The following is a 16,085-nucleotide window of genomic DNA, read 5'->3' on the forward strand; positions in this document are numbered from 1 at the left end:
ACGGCCCCTCACCTTCTGGTGGGGGGGGGGGAGTATTGTCTGCTTCTTGTTCCACACCCTCCCCCCTTTTGTCCCAACCATGTAGCTGAGCACGTCAGAGGCTGGGGCTCCAGACTCAGACCGCATGTTGGAGACTAACACCTGCATTTTGCAACCAAAAACACCTTGCCCTTATGATTTCTGCTGTTGCACTGAACAATGCGTGAGTGAAACCTGTGATTACTGTAAGTAAAGCACTTAAACATACCAAAGTTGGTGGTCTATTCACTCTAAGAGGGGTAGAGGCTTTGCAAACGCTACACAGATCTGTGTTTTAAACTCTGCTGGGCGCTGTTTTGGCATAAGAGTGAGTCAAGCCCCGCATGTCCTTTTTTGAATTCAGGCAGTCAGCCATTTTTTCTTAGTAGTCTCACACACGTGGGACCTGCAGGATTAACTGGTGTTCCCAGTTATTTCCCAGCAGTAACAGTGTACCGCTCGGTTTTTTTGGAAACAAGGTTCTATTACATCAGGCAGTAGGTCTTTACCACACAAAACTGACAGGATATTGATGTTTTAATAGATCGAACAGTATCTTGGATCTAGAGGCGTCCCTTCTACTTTAAGACTTTTTCCAGACTTTATGTGCAATGCATTGAGTCAAGGGCAGCACATTAACATAATCCAGGCCTCTTTTCTTGTGCAAGGCAAGGAGGATATCTTGTTCTAGAGTACAATTTCTGGAACATCGGGATTAATTGACAAATGAGTCACTGAAATATTGCAAAAACAAGTAGCTGGCCACAAGTTTGGTTTTTTTTCTTGTTAGTTCTTGGATTTGCCTCAGAAAAGGTAAATCCAGATTTTGGGGTGGGGGTGAGAGTTACAGGCTGGCATTGGGATGCCAATGATGCCAAGCTGATGTTGTTCCTCCAGTCTGCCAAAGCCCTGCCCCACACGTAGGCCTTCATTGGCCAATTTAGATTTAAAATTTAGGCAGCTTATCCTGTCACCCTCGGTGGCTGCAGCCTTCACCCACCTTAAAAGGTAAGTGGTCTTTCTTGCACTGATGGGAGAGAACTGAGCAGAATCCGTCCTAAGATTTATTGCAGTATTTTTCCTTTGGTTGCCAAACCACATTCTGTGGTCTGTACTAAGATTGATCTGGTTAATCAGTTCTAACCGATTCTATAAAATTGCCCTTTGTGTTTCTTGCTTTAGTGTTGCTATTTGTTTTAGTTGTATTTCCACTGCTAACTTCTATAAAGGCATGTCCCGTCCTGTCCCCCACTTCGAGCTAGGAAGAAACAAATTGCAATTTCCATCATGCTGCGTGAATGGGAAAAGGAACAACAGATTTGATTTAATCTATGCTGTTCCCTTTGCCCAATATGTATTTTAAAAGACACAAAAATCACAGCGTATTAAAACTCACTGGATTTATTTTTTTCAAACTAGCAGTTGCAGATATAGCTAATAACAGAAAGCAAATGTTAAATGGAACACTTAAAACTTGAAATGCACTTTAATCCAAAGGCAAAACCAAAAACGTTATCTTCCTATTTGGCTGCTGTGAATGCTAACTACGAGCTAAACTGAAGCGGCTTAATTATATGCACTTCACACTCTTTAAAGAATCTGTGGCAGCTAAGCCCTGCTGTCAAAACTATCAATTCGAAGAATCTTAGCTGTAACAACTTGCACGGATAGGGAACTTTTGTCCCTCCAGAACCAGTAAGACCAATTGTCATGGCTGATGGGAGCTGTAGATCAACAACATCTGGGAAGCCAAAGGTTCCCCAGCCCTGCTCTGTACTCAAGAAGAGAAACATCATAGGCAGGGTTAAATGGAGGTGGCGGAGGACTCCTCTTCCTGGCACTGCCCACCACGGCAACATCCCACTGTGCTCCCATTCTTCCTACAGCTGCCTGGCTCCATCCTGTCAACTTCTGTACACCAGGCAGAAACAGCTGGCTTTGTGGGGCAGAGTCATTACATTAGCTCCCCAGTGACAGATGGGTCACTGCTGCTTACTGGGAGGGAAAGTGGCAAGGGAGGTTGGCACGGTGCAAACATGCAAGCAGGAGCACTAGATTGGCTCTGCCTGTGCGTCTGCACTGCACCAGACCCCTTGTCATCTTGCCCCTCTCACAGTAAGCAACATTGATCCACCTGCCAGGAAGATGGCACAGCAGCTTCACTCTGCCTGGGAAGCCATTCCTGACACCGAACCCTCCCCTCTCCCAATGCCAGGAGCCAAGTGTGATCAGGGCTCTCAGGTGTATGAAAAAGCCTAAGGGTCTACCGTCCCCCTACAAACCCTGGCATTCAGAACTTTACTGAATGCATATAGGTTGGAGGGGTGAAGCCAGGTAGTCTAATGTTAGGGATAAGCAGCTCTTAGTGCCTCATGTGGTTAGTAAGTGAGCAGCACTAAAGTTCTTCCAATTTCAAATACTGTACTGCATATACCTGTGTCATTTTCTTGGGGCTTCTTGTTTCTTAGGAAAACAAGACAAACAGTTAAACTGGTAACGTCACATTTTTAAACACATCTTTTATATTTTTCTATAACAGAATAGGGTTTTTTTGGAAACAACAACAACATTCTGATCCTAATTACACTTATTTGGAAGCAGATTGCACCAGGTCTAATGGGACTTTCTTCCAGCGAAGGACGGCGAGTGCTGAAGCCTTAGGCATTTAACAAAATCAACTTATGCAGCTGGTACAAGGAATCAGTCCTCGCTCGTGCATCTTGTGGTTCAGACTGGTCAATGACAATGTTTGACTGTGGCTACATGAGAAAGAAAAACATGGGAACAATGTCCAAACAACGTAACTTAGTACATGCAAGTAATGAACATTTTATTGTTTGTTCTTTTAAAGTGAAGGTTTAATGCTTTGAATGGAAGGGAAGGTTTTCTGGTGAGGTTGAAGGGGGGGAGGGGTGTCTGTTCCAGTAACATTTTCTCCTGGGCAGAGCTTATAGCTCACAGAGGATGGATGGGTGGATGGATGGATGGATAGGTAGGTAGGTAGATGTGGTATAGAATGTTAAAATTATCTCTAGCACTTGGCAGGATGGTACAGGCACAACTACAAACTAACACAATGACATGGGGGTAGAGACGGGCATTTCTGTATATTATTTTTATTAGTATGTTCATTTTTGAACACAAGCATTTCTTGACTAGAGAACTGCATCACTAAATCTGGGGAAGTGTGTGAATTTTGAACGATGGCTGCAGTTCGGTTTACATATTTTTTTCAGGAAGTGTTTAGCTTCATTTTGGGGGACATTTTTATGCTGGTCACTACGTCTCAAAATTCAGAGAAGAGTGGAATGCAAAGGATAAATGTGCTCCAATCCACGCCGCAGTCTAGGTGCTGTGGATCAGGGCAGGTCATACTGAAATTCACTAAAACAAATTCGTCAAGTATCCCCAACCAGAACACCCCAGATTCAAACCCTGGCATCTTCAGTAAAACAGTCAGGTAGTATGTGATCTGATAGAGACCGTGGAGAGTCACCATACCTGAGGCTAGAAGGCTTGGGACTGGTGTTATTGAGGTCTAAATTTGGGGAGCAAATCTTACCTGACTCCATTCATATGGCTTCGGATAGAATTTGGGAAGAACAATTTCACGAGGTTTTGATTTACAAATCAGGCTGAGAGAGCGGGAAGAAAGAAACTCATTGTGAGTAAAGAAAAACCGTATTAGTAGGACAGACATTTAAAGCTCTCTTATACCACTTGAACAGTGGTGGAGAATCTGTTGGGATTTCATTCTCTCCACTGCTGACTGTTTTCATCACATGTCTGTGTTGACATTCCATACTATTGGAATCATGGGAACGGAAGTTCAGTTACACTGTTCCGTTATTGTTGTACTTTTGCATTTGCTGTTCTCTCTCGGAGAAGTGGAGAGGAGACATGTTTCCTTTGTTCTGTAACACCTGATCGTGTACATAATAAATTAGCTTAGACTCCACACCTCTATGCCTAGTTTCTGCTTGGACTCTGCTACAGTATTGTGTGCACATAGCTTTGGACATATGGCGCAAAAGCGCATTGGGACAGAGGAGTGATAGATCATCCCGAAAGGAGCTTGAGGGGGAAGAACGCCTGGTGTTTTCCCAAGCTGGTTACAAAGCCCAGTGCAGTACACCAACAGAATTCTGGGAACTGTAATTCTACAGTACAAAACTACTGTTGCCAAGATTCTTTGTGGGGAAAGTCAAAACTACTAAAGTGGTGTAAGACCACTTTATATGTATGGTGTGAATGAAACTCAACGGGCCTCTAATGGTGGTTTTTGCCTTGCAAGGGGAGGGGTAGTAGCTGAGGTCCCCAGCAGGGGGGCAGGCAGAGGCTACACGGAGGGCTGGATGGAGATTCCAGGGCCCACCTTACTTTGTTGCCAAACTTACTTTGTTGAGAAGCCACTCAGGGGGAAAAATCAGCATCACACAGAATCTGGTGCCCTAATTATCGGAAGGGGAGGCGTTAAAGGGGTCCTTAATGAAAGCCAGAAAGCCCACTTCCAACATTCCCCAACTGTAGCCAAATCCTGCCCCCCTCCTAACCTTCATTAGGAGGACAAGCTAAGAAGGCCAGCAGCTCCCCCTGCCCCTTTCTAATTCAAGCCCTGGCTGAGCTAATTTATTAGGAGTATTTTGACAAGGCAAGCATTTAAAATATCATAATTTAAGTTGATCTCCCAGTGCCAATGTTTGCATCAGCCGAGTGCATACTCGTGCATGTGCCTGAATTTGTCTATGCAGATCTAATCCCAGCTATTTTGGGAATGTTTTGTCGTGTGTGACAACTCGATTACTACAGACTCCCCGCCTGCCATCTCCTGTCTCCCTGAGCTGTGCAAAGTACGGCAGTGATACGTTTTAATTCATTCTGTCTAGACATGTTTTTCAAACGCAGAGTTTCCCGTTAAGTAGTGATGACATATGGTAAATACAATTAACTTAAAACTGCAGATGCACGAGTGCCCCGAATACATAATGATACATTTAGGTTCTTTCGCTTCTCCAGGACTGTTAACATTTGTGCCCGGCCTTCTCTAACCTGGTGCCCACCAGATGTTTGAAACCCCAGCTCCCATCATCCCTGATCCATGGCCATGCTGGATGGGGCTGGTGGGAGTTCGAAACATCTGGATGGCACCAGGCTAGGGAAAGCTGAGTTAGCGCTTCTTTAGATTTGTAATGCACTCTCTCTCCTGCTGTGTGCTATAAAAATGAATGCAATTTCTTATGGCAAGAAAAAAAGGAGGTAATTTACCCTAAAAGCTTCTGGCGAGTGACATCCTGCAACTGGGCAATTCTCTCTTGACCAAAATGCATCAGGCCGTTTGGACCATCTGAGACCAGCTTGTTAATGGCGATCCTTATAATGTTTATCTGTGAATAAAAGACGGTCGTTTTTTGAAGGCAGCAAAGATGGTGACTGGTTGAATAGTTGAGCTTTTGATGAAAGTACTTTTCTGATTTAAACTGAAACACTTTTACACCAGATCTGTTAAAGGAATTTGTTAGCTTAATTGTCTACCCAAATACAGGATTATTTCCCAAGATGTGGATCAATCTCATTGCACATAAACCAGCCAAGGCAGTTGGGTTCACTTCCAAGAAACCTGGGGGGCAGCATGAATGGGATGAACTGGTGTGGAATTTACCTGGGTTATGTCATCTGCATCAATTTTCACATCAAACATAAACTCCATGTCGTGGTCAGAGAGGATGGGGACTCCCAGCGAGTAGTTCCATCCCAAGCCACAAAGGACACCAATGTATCTGTTCCTGCTTTCATCAACCCTAATGAGAGCAACAAGCTTTTTAATGACCGAGTCATTTATACAGTAAACTGGCCTGTGATCCTCAGATGAGGAGCGGTATATTAAAATAAACAGAAACTTGATCTGACATCATAACCGAATACTGCTCACCTGCACACAATGACCCTGTTTGTATCTAACTGTAAACCATAAAGCATGAATGAGCAGTGTTCTAGGCATGCTGAATTGCTGCCATTTCACTCCGAGAGCAACAAGCTTGGTTGTTTTTCCCGAATGGACCATGATCCATAGGCCAGGAGCAAACCTTGGTTTACCACTATGGTTTGTCTGGAGAGAGACAAACCGTGAGTGCTAGTTCACACCTCACAGTAAGCACAGGTAAAGGTAAAGGGACCCCTGACCATTAGGTCCAGTCATGACTGACTCTGGGGTTGCGGCGCTCATCTCGCCTTATTGGCCGAGGGAGCCGGCATACAGCTTCCGGGTCATGTGGCCAGTATGACTAAGCGGCTTCTGGCGAACCAGAGCAGCGCACAGAAATGCCGTCTACCTTCCCGCCAGAGTGGTACCTATTTATCGACTTGCACTTTGACGTGCTTTCAAACTGCTAGGTTGGCAGGAGCTGGAACCGAGCAATGGGAGCTCACCCTGTCACAGGGATTCGAACTGCTGACCGTCTGATCGGCAAGCCCTAGCCTCTGTGGTTTAACCCACAGCGCCACCCGCGTCCCTTCACAGTAAGCACTCTCGTGGTTTATTGCCCGAAACCCAAGGAAAGGAGGACCTAGACAAGAACGATTCAGCAGCATGCTCATTCACAGTAAGCCATGCTCTAGGGATTACTGTGATCAGATTTCTTGAAATCCTGTCCCTCCTGATCCCTTTGCGCCTGAGCTTCTGTGATATGGGCAAACCCTACCCACAGACTCTTTTCACCTCTTTCTTTACAGAAATATGATTCTCAGGATAGCAGATTTTCAGTATCACCTTCTGAACTTCAAATCTGGCAGGTTACAAGCATTACAACATTTGAAATTAATTACTTTAAATATGCACAGGCCTGGCAATAAGCATAGCCCTGGATTTGAAAAAAAGATCAATGTTTACTATCAGTGTGGGGGACTGCATTTTATGTCACACAACATGAAGCCTTTGGAAAGAGTGTTATACGTTCTGTCAGGGAACTATAAAGGAAGCAGCACAAGCATTTAAGTTGACTGCGATGCTCTTGTTTAGAGATGTGTACATACCTGAGATCTATCACAGGAGCAAACAGCATGGCCAGCAGTGCTGGAAGTCCTGGAATATGAGGCATCAGAGATGTCTCCCTGAGCAACATGGTGGATCCTGTTATCAGAAAACAATAGTAGTAATGATAATACTATTTGGTCATTTTAAAGAATGCAATAATTTTGCAAATGTAAGATCCAGTGGTAACAGAACTACAGTGCAGGCACAAGTGATCAATCAGCTCTTTATCAATGCTCTATTCACCCAGGAATAGTACACCGTTTACCTGTTGCATTTACTGTCACAGAGGCAGCAACCAGCATCTGTTGAAACGAGTCTTCAGGGGCATCAACCACCACCACTGAGTTCACACTCTCCTTCTCCACTAAGACTGCTCTAGAGGGGAGGGAGGGAGAGAGAAAAGCAATTCAGTTCGTTTAAATACCTGCCTTGCACAGAATTCCTAATATGGAGCAGAAGAAATCCAATGCCGTCAAATTGTCACTGACTAATTAGCGAAATTATTCTCTTCAACACCTTTCCTACTAAAATGGTTCTATCAAACATCTTTTCTTTTCTCTTCTTTTGCATGGGCAAGTATAATGCAATTTGAAACTCATTTATGCAAAATATAGTAGGTTGAAAATTGCAATTGTCAATTGATAATGATTGTTATGGCAATGCACTATATCCTTTGGGGTTTTATTGCTTTTTTTGGTCTCCCCCCCCCCTGAAGCAGGCATAGGCAAACTCAGCCTTCCAGATGTTTTGAGACTACAATTCCCATCATCCCTGACAACTGGTCCTGTTAGCTAGGGATGATGGGAGTTGTAGTCCCAAAACATCTGGAGGGCCGAGTTTGCCTATGCCTGCTTTAAAGCCACTTTTGTATGTGTTGTAAATCATATCATCTTTTATGTACAAGCATTTACATACTGCTGCCAGGGGCATCATTCTTCAGTCTTCCCCATGGAGGAAAGGGCTTCTCTTCAAGACAGTTCCTACTGTGGCATCTGTGCACCATCCCTTGCTAGAAAAGGCACATCTGAGCACAGATATATGTGCCTGGGTGACCTATGATTAGATTACCACAATGTGCGGCTACCCTACAGGGGTGTTTGGAACCTCCAGCTGGTGGCAAAATGCTAGTGATATTTAATGTCACACTAGTCTCTTAACAGCTTAGGGCTGCAATATGGTGTTGCTATCACTTAAGGCTGCCCAGCTGTCATTTCCCCATAACAGGACCTTCTTGGTGGCATTTCTCCATTTGTGGGAGACCCACCCTGGTGAGATGCACCCATTTCCTTCATTATTCATTTTTAGAGGAAACTGAAAAACATTCCTGTTACCCAGGCATTTGATGGCTGAAAGATACTGGTCATGCCAACCTTGAAATAGGCTGGATGAGATGGTTTTTTAAAAAATATTTTTAGTTATTTTTAACATGTTTTATGTCCGTTTTAATTGTCTTTTTTAAACATGTTGGTGTTTGCTGCTCCCTGAGCATCTTTGGGAAGATGGGTGGAATAGAAATTTAATAAATAATAGTAATTATTGTCTGAAAGACCACCTTGTGAATCTGCCTAGACGGAAGAGATCATCTTCGTTGGCCCTATCGTAGTAACTTTTGCTGGTAGGAATGTGCGACAAAGGCTTCTTTGCAGCTACAGTGGTACCTCGGGTTACATACGCTTCAGGTTACATACGCTTCAGGTTACAGACTCCGCTAACCCAGAAATAGTACCTCAGGTTAAGAACTTTGCTTCAGAATGAGAACAGAAATCGTGCTCCAACGGCGCGGCGGCAGCAGGAGGCCCCATTAGCTAAAGTGGTGCTTCAGGTTAAGAACAGTTTCAGGTTAAGAACGGACCTCCGGAACGAATTAAGTACTTAAACCAAGGTACCACTGTACAATGTTAGGAGAATTTCACACTAAGTAGATACGGTAATTCCTTCTGCCCAAGTGTTCAGAACAGTGTGTTGCTATTGTTGTTTTTTAAAAAAGTTAGCAGATTATACATGCTTAATGTCATATTTTCTGACATGTTGCTTTGTTTAAAGTTTCCTGGCTGTTGTCATGAAGCTCAGGGTTTAGAACCTTGCAGGGGGCAGTTAATCTATTTGCTTTGGAAGAGGGAAGTGTCAAGGTGTGACCCTCAGGAAAACCTTTGCACTTCCTACTTAGTTGGTTTACTTAGAAAAATAGAGGGAGTGTGTTCTTAGACTGGAGTTTATTCACTTACACACAAACCCACCCACCCTGTGAAGAAGCAAAAATCCAGAAGCACAAATATCTGCACACCTTGAAAAAATGCATGTAAAATACAAGCTCAGACCTGTAAACTGCTACTCAGGTTGGGGCCAAGTAAATAATAATTTAATCTCATGAGCCCTTATCTCACTGCAGTTGTCTAAATGAGATTAGGTGCTTGAGTGAGGAGGGGTGTGGGGGGGGGTCAGTGAGATGCAGAAAATGGCTGTCCACTGTTAACATTTAAATACTTAAATATTGTGAAATCAGGTACAATTGGGCTCTGGGTCTTAATTAACCGCAACAAAGAACTACATCAGGAAATGCAAATACGGAACACCATGAAATAACTGGTGTGAAATCACATAATGGAACATGGCAATAGTACGACCAAAAAAATGTGTAAAATTCTGGCTGTAAGTGGAAGGTGAGATGATAGTGCCACAGCTGGAAGAAGCCAAACTGCAGAAAAACTGAATTGGCTCTGGTTATGACGAATGCATGTCAGAATGGACACTGGTTTTGGGATTCTTTCCCAAAGGAAGATGAGACTAGCCCCATCCCTGATGCTGTTTTAGGTGAGCACTGAAAATGTTCTTATTATGCATGGATTTTAATGTATTATTGAAGCTTTTAACTCTGCTTCGTTGGATTTTAAGGTTTTAGTTTTACTTTATTTTGTTACTTAATAATCATTTTTGGTTTGGTTCTTTTTGTAAAACTGCTGGGGCGGGGCTTATTAGGGCAGGAATGCAGAATTAAATAACCTAAATACCAAAGCAAGTATGCCTTTTTCTCCAGAAATACTACTTCAATGAAGGTCAGGCTTATGCAGATGTGGCAAATTAATCAACTGAAATTAATTAATTTCAATTAACTGATTATACGTTCTTCAAATTTAGAGGCAGCCCTAATAAAAATTATGAGAACCAGGGGACACATTTTGTACATGACCTGGAAGGACATCAATGAGAAGTCCAGTTCAGCCAGAATGTGACGGAGTGACCTTGAACAAAGCACAGTAACATGCCATCCTACCTAAATCTGGAGATTCTGGTCATGCTGCTGAATTTCAGGCAGTAGGGGTTGTATGGGCCAATAAGCCTTGCCTTAGGAGGAAAAAAATTAAAGCAGAACATAAAATACCCAAATTAGTCCATTTCTGATTTTCTTCTTATGGTAGTAAAGTGTGGCTCATATTTTGGGGTAGGAAGGGTAAATATGGAGGCGTCAAAATAACCCCCTCACCCCAACCCCTTAAAATCAGTTCATGAGTAACATGAAACCACGGATTAGAGGTGCAAGGTTGAGCCACTGTGAGCCTGGGGCTCACACACCCCCTTCTTCCAGCACAGCCACCAAAAGACTGAAAGACTCTGCTTGAGATTAACCACAGTTAAGTGTGCCATCCATTCCTTAAACGTAGTTAAATTTAACTAAGGTTTATTGAATCAATCCAGCTTCTTAAAACTATGACTTGACGTTGGCGTGGTTTCAACAAGCAAACAGTGAAGACTAACCACACTTTGTCAAGTGTGGATGGCATACAAGATGTCACTGAAACAAAATCCTTTTTGCGGGGAGCGTGAAACTTGCTCCAGTTCCTTCTCCTACACACTAACTAAACCATGGTTTGGCAGTACTGTCAATGCAGCTTCTTAAGAGCTCCAGAAAACCCAAAACATAAAAACGGCATACACAAAATCGCAAGTTTACATGAACATTATGCGTTTTGTTATTTCGCTCAGCTGCTCTCACATGTTTCTGTAGAGATGGAGCGATCTCCCACCCCCAAAGTAACCTTCACCAGCCACGTGGTTTCAGTGATGAAGAAACCTGGTATTAATAGATACTTGGACGGAAAGACTGCATTACGTCCTTCAGGGCACCCACAGCACGCCACTCTGAAAGCGGAGGAAAGTAATGACCGTGACTCTTAAGCTTACCTTGCAGTTTGGCGCACTAAACCTATTGGCAGAGGCGTTCTCCAAGAGCATTTCAATCAAGCGATTCTCCTCTTCACTTGAGCTCCTCTGGAGAGAAGCATCCCTCTTCCTTTCTTCTGGCTTTGAAAACAGCTCTTTAAGATTTTCGTGGCTGAGCTAAGGGAAATTCAAAAGAAAACATTTTGAGAGTTATTGGGCGGGGGCAGAGGGAGGAAAGAGACTTAGTTATACTAAAAAGGTATAGGTAAAGGGACCCCTGACCATTAGGTCCAGTCGTGACCGACTCTGGGGTTGCGGCACTCATCTCGCTTTATCGGCCGAGGGAGCCGGCGGACAGCTTCCGGGTCATGTGGCCAGCATGACTAAGTTGCTTCTGGCGAACGCCGTTTACCTTACCTATTTATCTACTTGTACTTTGACATGCTTTCGAACTGCTAGGTTAGCAGGAGCAGGGACTGAGCAACGGGAGCTCACCCCGTCGCAGGGATTCGAACTGCTGACCTTCTGATCGGCAAGTCCTAGGCTCTGTGATTTAACCCACAATGCCACCTGCGTCCCTGGTTAGTTATACTACACAGTGCACTTTAAAGCCCTAAATGGCCTCGGCCCTGTATACCTGAAGGAACGTCTCCACCCCCATCATTCAGCCCGGACACTGAGGTCCAGCGCCGAGGGCCTTCTGGCTGTTCCCTCATTGCAAGAAGCCAGGTTACAGGGAACCAGACAGAGGGCCTTCTCGGTAGTGGCGCCCGCCCTGTAGAATGCCCTCCTTTCAGATGTGAAAGAAATAAGCAGCTATCTTATCTTTAAAAGACATCTGAAGGCAGCCCTGTTTAGGGAAGTTTTTAATATTTAATGCTGTATTGTTTTTAACACTCGATTGGAAGCTGCCCAGAGTGGCTGGGGAAACTCAGCCAAATGGGCGGGGTATAAATAATAATAATAATAATCATCATCATCATTAAGGCTTGGTCTGAGGGACTGCTGGTGCTGAAGCGACGTCCAATTTCTGCTCTCCAGCCTGAGCCCTGTGCAGAGCTGTCCGGGGAAACCATTCCCCTGCGGCTCCGCCGACATCAGAACTCACAGCACGACAGAGATTAAGCCTGCAAGGTCTTGCCTTCGATCCTCTCCCCCCTGCTCTCACAGCTTCAAAAAACCCTAAAATGCCAAGACTTTCTGTACTCGAGAAGGAACAAGAGAACGCACTTTGGATTCATAGGAGTCTTCCGCCAGTTCAGCATGGCCTTCCTGAATGAGTATATCGCGGACGTTCACAATGTCCAAAAGCCCAGAGTACCGAAGCACATCGACAAGCAGGATGCTGTGCACGATTGAGAAGACCTTCACCAGCAGAGCACAGCCGCTGACCAAGGAAGCAAAGCTCTGGCTTGCAGCGTGACTCCACTGCTCTCCACATACAAGGGACTGGGCAGAAGGCCGCATTCTGCGCAGCTTGAATTCCAGAGCCTACACCAAAACACAAACAAAGAAACCCACCAAACACGAATATATGCACTTTTGGCCCTGGAAAAGTTTGAACTGAATAATAACAATAATAAGAATAGCAATAATAATAGTTATTTAACACACACACTCCTCCCTCCAAAACACATAGCACGGTTCTGTGATTCTTAGAACAAAAAGGAACGTTACCTGGAACGGAAGCTCTCGGAGATGGCTTGGAATCTCTCGCAAGTGTCCCAAAGCCACTTTTGATCTGTTGCCATAATCTACATAGAAAACCTGGATGGTAAAAACAACAGTAATGAATAGAAGGACTGGCAATTATTTCCAAAGCACAGAAGAAAATTGGCTTACAAATTCAGAGGAGCCTCCTGGTGCAAAAAAATTAGGCCCGTTATTGCATTACGTGAAATTTTATGGCTAAGGCAGTCATTTCAGCCGGTGCCCCCTTTGTTTAAAATGACCATGGGGAAACTTGCAGCTGCAGCAGCAGCTGATCTAAGGGCAAAGTGATTTGTGTGCAACAACGAGGCTGGGCGCCATTTCTCCCCCACTATGAAACAATGGCAAGAATGTTCTGAAGTGGTCAGGGAGCACAGGGCAGAGGTGAGGTGCCAATCTGCATATTGTGAGTATCCGGCACACCAGTGGCTCGCTGAACAAGTGCAGCTGCCACCAGGGCAGACAAAGGACCGTGGACAACAACTTGGTGAGACAGTGCAACCTTTGTAGGTGAAAGATTCCGGGTTCAATCCCTAACTTCTCTAGGCAGACATAAGAAGCGCTCATGCCTGGAACTCTGAAGACAGAACAATGGTCCAACTCCATAGGACAAGGGCAGTCATCATGGTGCCCTCCAGATCCCTGACCATGATGGCTGGGGCTGATGGGAGTTGGAGTCCAACAACAACTGGACAGCCCCATGTTGACTACTGCAGCTTAAGGAACCTTACTAGATTCCCAAGGATGCAATTTCTTAAAATGGCCATGCGAAGTCAGCCCAATTTGCCAACATGAAAGAGTCTGCCCCACTATTTAATATATTTTAGCCTTTTCTAGAGGGATGCAGGTGGCGCTGTGGGTTAAACCACAGAGCCTAGGACTTGCCGATCAGAAGGTCGGCGGTTCAAATCCCTGCGACGGGGTGAGCTCCTGTTGCTCTGTCCCAGCTCCTGCCAACCTAGCAGTTCGAAAGCACGTCAAAGTGCAAGTAGATAAATAGGTACCGCTCTGGCGGGAAGGTAAACGGCGTTTCCGTGCGCTGCTCTGGTTCGCCAGAAGCGGCTTAGTCATGCTGGCCACATGACCCGGAAGCTGTACGCCAGCTCCCTTGGCCAATAAAGCGAGATGAGCGCCGCAACTCCAGAGTCGGACACGACTAGACCTAATGGTCAGGGGGTTCCCTTTTCTAACCCCTCCGATCACTCTCTCCCAGCATTTGCCAATCCTGCCCTTCCCCCGTTTTCTAGAACCCTCAGAGTTGATTCAGAGCTGTGAGTGCTTCCTTGGGTTTGAATTAAGCTGCAAACACAAGCATGCTTTAAAAAATATGTACCTCTGCATTCTCTCCGGATACATATAGGACTTGGGCTCTGTAGTATCTCTCGTCTTCCCACTCAGTAAAGGGTGCCAAGCACACCAAATCTGGATAGGGACGGACTAGCAGAGGGGTCAGCTGTAGCTGGTTGATCTCAGCAGACACGTTGTTGAGCACAGCCATATTTTTCTCGTCAATTCTGTAACCCCAAAAGTGCCCAACTTCTACCACCTGAAGAGAGGGAAGGGAATAGATAAATAAACAGATAGATAGATGACAGACAGATATTGACTGTGTGGTCAACTTCTTACTTAATCATCCAGGACATCCAGCCAGCTGTGTTGCTACTCCCTTTGCAGAAACAGGAAAGCCAGCAAAGAGGCAACAGTTAACTGCAGCTTCTCATTACGTGAGAAATGGGAAGCCACCATTAATGGCTTTTAAAAGTAGGGGTGGGTGAAGAAATTTGGCGGAGTCCGCTTTTTAATGTAAACCTGCCCAGCAGCAGCAGCTGACAGGGCAGCGTTCCTTGCCTGGCTTTCCAACAACTGCACATGGCTGGCAAGGCAATGGGTAGCTTGGCAGTGCGGGCACAGCTAATCCCATGCTCATGATGGTAAGCTTGCACTGAGCTCCCTGCTGCCTTGCCCATTCCGTAACGAGGAGCATAAAACAGCTTGCAAAAAAATGTGTGTATTAGGACAGCTGCACACTGAAATGCTTTCATGAGCGCTTACAGTTGCCAGCTGATGAAGAAATGAGGAGACCTCAACCAATGAGAAGTGCAAAGAGGACATGGGAGTGGTTCTGGCAGCAATAATATGCTCTAGACTCTGAATGAGCAATGACAAACAGCATCATAAAAAGCAGAGACATCACCTTGCCAACAAAGGTCCGTATAGTTAAAGCTATGGTTTTCCCAGTAGTGATGTATGGAAGTGAGAGCTGGACCAGAAAGAAGGCTGATTGCCGAAGAATTGATGCTTTTGAATTATGCTCTGGAGGAGACTCTTGAGAGCCCCATGGACTGCAAGAAGATCAAACCTCTCCATTCTGAAGGAAATCAGCCCAGAGTGCTCACTGGAAGGACAGATCCTGAAACTGAGGCTCCAATACTTTGGTCACCTCATGAGAAGAGAAGACTCCCTGGAAAAGACACTGATGTTGGGAAAGATGGAGGGCACAAGGAGAAGGGGACGACAGAGGACAAGATGGTTGGACAGTGTTCTCAAAGCTACCAGCATGAGTTTGACCAAACTGTGGGAGGCAGTGGAAGACAGGAGTGCCTGGCGTGCTCTGGTCCATGGGGTCACGAAGAGTCGGACACGACTAAACGACTAAACAACAACAGACTCTGAATGTGCACTAACTGCTGCAGTATATTTTTACGACATTTGTACCTCTGTGACATTGATAGATAAATCAAGGCTGCTGATGGTCTGAAGTTTTTCCAAAGGACTACTGAACTTCTCCATGGGAGACACTGTGTGCTTCTGAAAGTCCACATTCACTCTAAAAAGAAATGCGAAGCACAAACAGAACAGAAATCACTCATTGCTACCTCCTGCAGACTGCTCCCTCAATTAAAATGTTTATAGCAACTGGCCTAGCCAGAACGGAAGACTACGACTCCCATCATCCCTCTCCACAGGACATGCTGGCTGGGCTGATGGGAGCTGTAGTCCAACAACATCTGCACTGGTTTAAGTAACCAGCAAACCTGAAACAATCTCTTCTCCTCTCATGGGCAAGGCCAGATTAGCCCTCAACCTAACAAAAGCACATGCTCCCCTTGAGCAAAACACCTGGCTTTTTAAGGCTGGAGCATCTACTGGAGTTGAACAAAGATGATGC

The 16,085-nt window shown here is 45.0% G+C and overlaps 1 protein-coding gene across 3 annotated transcripts in view; it reads right to left on the reverse strand.

Annotated features, from left to right (window-relative positions):
* Window positions 1-1,435: 1,435 nt before the first annotated feature.
* The window catches only part of TDRD9 (tudor domain containing 9), a 93,881-nt gene continuing 79,231 nt past the window's right edge, over window positions 1,436-16,085 (reverse strand). For all 3 annotated transcript variants that reach the window (XM_081909145.1, XM_081909146.1, XM_081909147.1), the window contains 12 exons: window positions 15,632-15,743; window positions 14,250-14,462; window positions 12,884-12,973; window positions 12,437-12,697; window positions 11,228-11,383; window positions 10,320-10,390; window positions 7,314-7,423; window positions 7,048-7,144; window positions 5,678-5,816; window positions 5,284-5,402; window positions 3,581-3,653; window positions 1,436-2,777 (listed from right to left, as the gene is read on the reverse strand). In XM_081909145.1, the coding sequence (XP_081765271.1) occupies window positions 2,676-2,777; window positions 3,581-3,653; window positions 5,284-5,402; window positions 5,678-5,816; window positions 7,048-7,144; window positions 7,314-7,423; window positions 10,320-10,390; window positions 11,228-11,383; window positions 12,437-12,697; window positions 12,884-12,973; window positions 14,250-14,462; window positions 15,632-15,743 (1,543 nt within the window). In that variant the 3' untranslated portion in view covers window positions 1,436-2,675. The remainder of the gene's footprint in view (window positions 2,778-3,580; window positions 3,654-5,283; window positions 5,403-5,677; window positions 5,817-7,047; window positions 7,145-7,313; window positions 7,424-10,319; window positions 10,391-11,227; window positions 11,384-12,436; window positions 12,698-12,883; window positions 12,974-14,249; window positions 14,463-15,631; window positions 15,744-16,085) is intronic.

The sequence above is a fragment of the Podarcis melisellensis genome (genome assembly GCF_964234715.1).
Source record: "Podarcis melisellensis genome assembly, chromosome: 1".
In the NCBI taxonomy this organism is placed as follows: Eukaryota; Metazoa; Chordata; class Lepidosauria; order Squamata; family Lacertidae; genus Podarcis; species Podarcis melisellensis.